Source organism: Rhincodon typus, chromosome 45 (genome assembly GCF_021869965.1).
Source record: "Rhincodon typus isolate 14 chromosome 45, sRhiTyp1.1, whole genome shotgun sequence".
Classification (NCBI taxonomy): domain Eukaryota; kingdom Metazoa; phylum Chordata; class Chondrichthyes; order Orectolobiformes; family Rhincodontidae; genus Rhincodon; species Rhincodon typus.
This window is the reverse complement of record NC_063376.1, coordinates 2748405-2755268: the sequence shown is the minus strand read 5'-3', so window position 1 is coordinate 2755268 and position 6864 is coordinate 2748405. Positions and strand designations below refer to the sequence as shown.

At 47.3% G+C, this 6864-nt stretch overlaps 1 protein-coding gene across 5 annotated transcripts in view; it reads left to right on the top strand.

Annotated features, from left to right (window-relative positions):
• LOC109917319 (galactose-3-O-sulfotransferase 2-like) overlaps window positions 1-6212 on the top strand; it is a 13381-nt gene extending 7169 nt beyond the window's left edge. For all 5 annotated transcript variants that reach the window (XM_048620108.1, XM_048620107.1, XM_048620109.1 and 2 more), the window contains 3 exons: window positions 230-346; window positions 1968-2232; window positions 5022-6212. In XM_048620108.1, coding sequence (XP_048476065.1) covers window positions 240-346; window positions 1968-2232; window positions 5022-5810 — 1161 coding nt within the window. In that variant the 5' untranslated portion in view covers window positions 230-239 and the 3' untranslated portion in view covers window positions 5811-6212. The remainder of the gene's footprint in view (window positions 1-229; window positions 347-1967; window positions 2233-5021) is intronic.
• Window positions 6213-6864: the final 652 nt, after the last annotated feature.

Below are 6864 nucleotides of genomic sequence, written 5' to 3'. Positions count from 1 at the left end.
CCTCACCTGTCTCCCTACCATTTCCCTTCTCCCCTCTGGCCAATCCCCCTCCCCCCAACCCCCACCAAATCGTCCTTCCCTCTTTCTCTCCACTGCCTTCCCCTCTCCCTCTTTACCTCCCCCTGTCCCCCCCTATCCCCCCTCCATTGTGGTGAAGGATGCTAATTTAGAACACCAGGGCCCTGGGCCAGGAGACGTTTAACATGCACTTGCTGTTTCTGCATTCTAGGAAGGCCGTGATGTCTAGCAGGCACAGAACCCAAGCCTTGCAACTATCTCTGCTCTTCATTGTTCTAACCAGTTTCAGCTTCATGGTGCACACAATTTCCTATTACTTAACTGGAAGGTAGGTTCAAACTCCTGATCTCTTGCAACCGAACAATACTATATTGGTCTCAGAGGGAGTCAAATGTAGGTTCACAAGCTTGATACACGGACTTAAGTTATGTGGGGAGATCATACAAATGAAGTGTTTTCTCTAGAATTCAGAAGGTTAAGGGGTGACCCGATCGAAGATATTAACAGGAAAATACAGGGTAGGTAAAGCACAGCAAACTATGTTATAAAAAAAAGTTATAAAAATGTTATTAAAAAACTATGTTATAACCTGCACCTTATCACAGGCCATTAACTTCTAGGCTGCATAACTGCAGGCTATCCCTGATTTATGAACATTTGACTTGCAAACATTCATCGGCAGGAACGAGGTCCCGTATTAATGTCAATTTTAGAGATGCAAACATTTTCTCATACTTAGGACTGGCTATTTTATAGCGTCCTGGATTGTGTTCCAATTTGCAACTTATCAATGTAGTTAAGAACGCAACCCGTCCACCTGTAATCCATTAACATACGAGGCTGTTAACACTTTGCATTTAAGGTTTGTCTCGTTATGTTCCACAGATAAGGCTGTTCAATTCTGGTTAAAATCAACTTTGGTAATTTCTAAAGGAGAGAGGAACCAGTGGGAATCTGCGAACACAGTGGCCTGTCAGCAAGATTAGAGTTAGCAGGACACTGGGAGTTGCAAAAAGGAAGGCAGCTCACCACCATCTTCTCAAGGGGCAACCAGGGATAAACTAGGCAATAAATGCCAAGCCCAGCCAATGACACTCACATACTATAAACAAATGACATGACTCCTGCACAGCCCTTGGGGATGTTGAAGGTGCTACGTAAGATGATGGTAAGAAAAGGTTAATGTTAAGGACTGTGTTAAGTTTTACCCAGACTGATAAAGACACACAGTGCTGGGGTGGCAATGAAGAGAAAACAGTTTGAGATCCCAATGGGGTCTGGCGTGTCCCCATATATTTTCTAACCAATCTGCTCAGAGATGTTATAACCCACCTCTGGAGCAGGTAGGATTTGAGCCCAGGTTTCCTCACTCAGAGTTAGGGGCACTACCACTGCATCACAGGTGCTCTGGTTTTCTCCCATAGTCCAAAGATGTGCAGGTTAGGTGGACTACTCATGGAAAATGCAGGATTACAGGGATAGGATGCGGGGGTGGCTGTGTGTGGTCTAGGTGGGATACTCTTCGGAGGGTCGATATGGACACGATGGGCCAAATAGCCTGCTTCCACACTGTAGGAAGTCTCTGATTCTATGAACAGCCCTCCCCCGGCTCTGCATAATGTTGGTCATTATGACCAACTACGTCCTGTAACTTAGACTTATTGTAATGTCCCAGTAAACTATATCTTCTTGTATGGACGAGTTCATCGTTGACCACTGTTGGAGCTCGAGTGGAATGGGTCAAGTCCTGGTTCAAGTCCCACCTGCTCCAGAGGGTATGTCATAACCCGTTCTGAACAAGAGGATCAGCCACCGCACCTTAGCCTAAACAATGGATGCCTGGCAGTGGTTGCTCCTACAGACGTTTAGCAGGGGATGCTATAGGAGTGCAGCTTGTTGTTCTGTGCACCACATTCCTCCCTGTGACCTCTCTCTCTTTGGCTTTTTAGTCACAGTTCACAAATCCCGCTAGAATCTCCCTGCATTCCCAAGAAGAACCTGGTCTTCCTGAAGACCCACAAAACAGCCAGCAGTACCATCCTGAACATCCTGTATCGGTACGGTGAAGCCCACAACCTCACGTTCGCTCTGCCCTTTTACGACCACTTGGGCTACCCTGAAAGGTTCAAGGCGGGATACGTCAAAAACTTCGACATGAATCGCCCTGGCCAGTTCAACATCCTGTGCAACCACATGAGGTTTTACCACCCGGAGGTAATGAGTCATTTACCTTTTGCCTCTTATTATCATCGTTCTGCTGTGTTCAGTGTGAGTTGGTTCTTCCCACCCTCCCCACTTGGAAAAAAGAGGAAGGCCTTGGAGGGCAAGCAGCGCAGCACAATCCCAGAGCCGATGGGGTTAAACCCCGAAGCCAGTTTCCTCACCTGGCTCATAATTTCTCAAACGTTAACTACAGCGTGGTGTTTGAGCTCGTTAATGCATCCATTCGGATCAAGAAAGAGAGAAACAGGCGTGTTGCTAAACAAAGAGACCTTGGGGTACAGGTTCATAGTTCCTTGAAAGTGGAGTCACAGGTAGACAGGGGAGTGAAGAAGGCATATGGTACACTTGCCTTTGTTGGTCAGTGCATCAAGTACAGGAGTTGGGAGGGTCATGTTGCAGCTGTACAGGACATTGGTCAGGCCACTTTTGGAATACTGCGTCCAATTCTGGTCTCCATTCTATAAGAAGGATGTTGTGAAATTTGAAAGGGTTCAGAAAAGATTTACAAGGATGTTGCCAGAATTGGAGGGCTTGAGCTATAGGTAGAAGCTGAATAGGCTCAGTCCATTTTCCCTGGAGTGTCAGACACTGAGGAGTGACCTTATGGAGGTTTATAAAATCATGAGGGGCATGGATAGGGTGAATAGCCAAGGTCTTTTCCCCAGGATTGGGGAATCCAAAACTAGAGGAGCATAGGTTTAAGGTGAGAGGGGAAAGATTTAAAAGGCACTGAAGGGGCAACTTTTTCACACAGAGGGTGGTGCGTGTATGGAATGAGCTGCCAGAGGAAGTGGTGGAGGCTGGTACAATTACAACATTTAAAAGGCATCTGGATGGGTACATGAATAGGAAGGGTTTAGAGGGATATGGGCCAAATGCTGGCAAAAGGAACTAGATTAATTTGGGATATGTGGTCAGCATGGAGGGGTTGGACCGAAGGGTCTGATTCCGTGCTGTATGTATCTAAGTATGAGCCAGAAAAGTAGCTATTAGGGATTCCCTCAAAACTGAGAAAAATGGTAACAAAGGATATCTGGTCAGTATGGATGTGTTGGACTGAAAGGTTTGTTTCGTGCTGTACATCTCTATGAATCTATGACTATACTCCCCTGCTGGTGGAGTAAGGTGGTTACAGTTTTTGTAACTGGGGAGCAGAGGAGTGTGGCATGGATTGGGGGCTGGGGAGGGCGGTGGGGGGCAGTGGGGAGGAGGCTGCAAAATCCAGAACAAGGAGGGCAGAATCTTTAATCTGGCCTCTCAAGGGAAGCACCCTCTCAGACTGAGTACAGCAGAAATCTAGAACACTTTGTCCCACTTGAGACTGACATCAATTTAAATATTTCCGAACTGCAATCGCTAGGCTTTGGCTGGGTAAAGGGAATTAAGGAGGACCAAAGCAAAGTGGTAGATGGAGTTCTGCTGTCTAAACTAATGGTGCGACCTGAATCTTGGGGCTGAATGGCCTCCTCATGTTCCTGTGCAGTTCTGATTGCTACTAGCCCTTGCAGTCTTTTGACGTAGTGAAGTATCTGGACTGCCTAAGAGGGTGGTGGATGCAGATTACAGTGAGCCTTTCAAACTCGTAAAGAATCATAAAATCCCTACGGTATGGAACCAGGGTCAAGTCTGCACTGATCCTCTGAAGAGCAGCTCACCCAGACCCACACCCTACCCAATCCCTGTAACCTTGCATTTCCCATTGTTAACCCACCCTAACCTGCACATCCTGGACACCAGGGGACAATTTAGCACGGCCAATCCACCCCAACCTGCACATCCCTGGGCACTATGGGACAATTTAGCACGGCCAATCCACCCTAACCTGCACATCCCTGGGCACTATGGGACAATTTAGCACGGCCAATCCACCCTAACCTGCACATCTTTGGACTGTGGGAAGAAACCGGAGCACCCGGAGGGCACCCACTCAGACACAGGGAGAATGTGCAAACTCCACACAGACAGTTGCCCGAGGGTGGAATCGTATTCGGGTCCCTGGCACTGTGAGGCAGCAATGCTAACCAGTAAGAGTGAAAAAATGTGGAAGACTGTGAAGAAAAGACAGGAGAAAGATACCCAGCTGAGCTGCTCTTGCAGAAAGCTAGCACAGACATAGTGGGCCAAATTGGCTCTTTCTGTGCTCCAACTCCTACATGGTTCTAGATAGCCAGCCAGTCAATGCGTTCAGCTACTGAAACATGTAGTCACAGTGGTCCTAGGATTACGATTAAAATTAACAGTTACGGTTAGGATTAAGGTTAGAGTCAGGATTAGGATTAAGGTTAGAGTCAGGATTAGGATTATGTTTGGAATCAGGATTAGGATTACATTTAGAGTCCGGTTTAGGATCAAGGTTAGATTTAGGATTAGGATTAAGGTTTGAGTGAAGATTAGGATTAAGGCTAAGAGTTAGAATTACAATTAAAATTCGAGTTAAAATTAGGATTAAGGTTAGAGTTTGGGTTAGGTTTATGGTTAGAGTCAGGATTAGGATTAAGGTTAAGGGATTAGGATTAAGGTTACAATTAGAATTAGGATTAAGGTTAGAGTTAGAGTAAGGGTTTGAGAAAAGGTTAGGGTTAAAGTGAGGATCAGGTTTAGAACCTTCCTCCAGCTCAAAAAATTGATCGCCTCACTGAGTTTTCCTGTCACTGAGCACATTCTGTACCAGTGTTGGTCCTGTTCCTTTCATACTGTTACCTACAACTTCCTTCTCAGGTCTGTTTGGGTCAGTTTGGCCATTCTGACGCTCTCTCCCACATTACCCCCACCCTCCGCAGGTGAAGAAGGTGGTGCCGAGCGATTCGTTTTACTTCTCCATCGTCAGGGATCCGATCCGACTGGCCGAGTCCTCCTTCGCCTATTACCGCTTCTACTCGCCAGCTTTCAAGAAGGCCGACAGCCTGGATGAGTTTGCAGCTTCTGCCGAGAGTAACTATAAGGGCCTGGAGCTGAACAACCACTACGCCCGCAACCTCATGTGGTTCGACTTCGGCCACGACAACAACATGGAGGACGTGCCCGGTTACGTCAACACCATCCTCGCCCAGCTGGACCGGATCTTCGGCCTGGTGCTGGTCGCCGAGTACTTCGACGAGTCGCTGATCCTCCTCAAGGAGGCGCTGTGCTGGAACTTGGAGGACGTGGTCTACTTCAAGCTCAACGCCCGCTCCAGCAACTCAGTTGCACCAATGAACGCCAGCACGATGGAGAGGCTCCAAGCCTGGAACCACCTGGACTGGAGACTGTACAGCCACTACAATGCCTCGTTCTGGCAGCGGGTCTCCAATTACGGCACCCAGAAAATGGAGAGGGATGTGGCCCAGCTGAAGGCCCTGAGCCACCGCCTGGCCTCCGTCTGCCTCCAGATCAACAACTCCACCGGCTTTGGGGCATCGAAGCCCATGGCCCACGCCGCTGGTACTGCAAAGCTCCTGGGCTACGTGTTGAAGGCCAACCTCAGCGGTGATGACTTGGAGCTCTGTCACCGTATGGTACTCCCCGAGAAGCAACACCTCACCCTCTTGCAGAGGAGGCAGTACCCAAAGACTCCACCCGTGGGGAAATAGTTGAAATGAAGAATGACTGGGGTTCCACCTGAGGAAGATGGGCCAAATGGCCTGGATGAGTGCCGCAAATGTTCAAGCTAATGCTCGGTGAATGATTGGAGAGGCGTGGCAGGGTCTCTGAGGTGATGGCATGTAAATGGGGAGCATGGACATTGCGGGATAACAGGCATCCGGTGACAAAGGTGGCACCAGGTGAAGACAGCTCCACCAAAATGGACAACAGGTGCAGGAAATGTCATTATCTGTCCATAGCTTTGGGAATGTTAAGGTGGAGGGGACGTCATAAAAATGAAGTTCTTCCTCTAGTTACACAGACTCTCTTTTGTGTAACACAGCCCTTTGCCTTCTGCTGTTGCTCTCGAAAATTAATTAATTGTAAATAAATTCAATTCACTATTTTAACCTGGGTCAATACAGTTTCAGTGCGTGACCATCTCGCAGAAACTGCACGGGGTTTCCGATTTTTTGCAATATCACAGTCGTATGTATATTCAAGGATGGGACAAACAGATTTTTAATCAGTAACGGGAATCAAGGTAGGAAAGTAGAGTTGAGGATTGGAGTTGAGGATGTTCATATCAGCCATGATCTCATTGAATGGCAGAGCAGACTCAGAGTGGGACAAATGTTAATGACTTGGAAGAAGGAAAGGAATGCACTGTAGCCAGATTGCGGATATCACTAAAACAGGTGAAAAGGCAGGTTATGAGAGAGATGCAGTCTACAGAGAGATGTTCATCAGGTAAGTAAGTTGGCAAATGGAATATAATGTGGGAAGATGTAAATTTGTTCCTTTTGCTTGGGAGAACAGAAGAACAGAATATTATTTAAATTGAGAGAAACTGCAGAAAGCTCCAAGACAAAGAGACTTTGAGGGACTTGTGCATGAAACACAGAAAGCTAGCACACACAGCCAGCAGATAATACAGTCATAGAGTCATAGATCTGTATAGCACGAAAACAGACCCTTCGTCCAATTCATCCATGTCGACCAGATATCCTCAATTAATCTTGTCCCATTTGCCAGCATTTGGCCCATATCCCTCTAAACCCT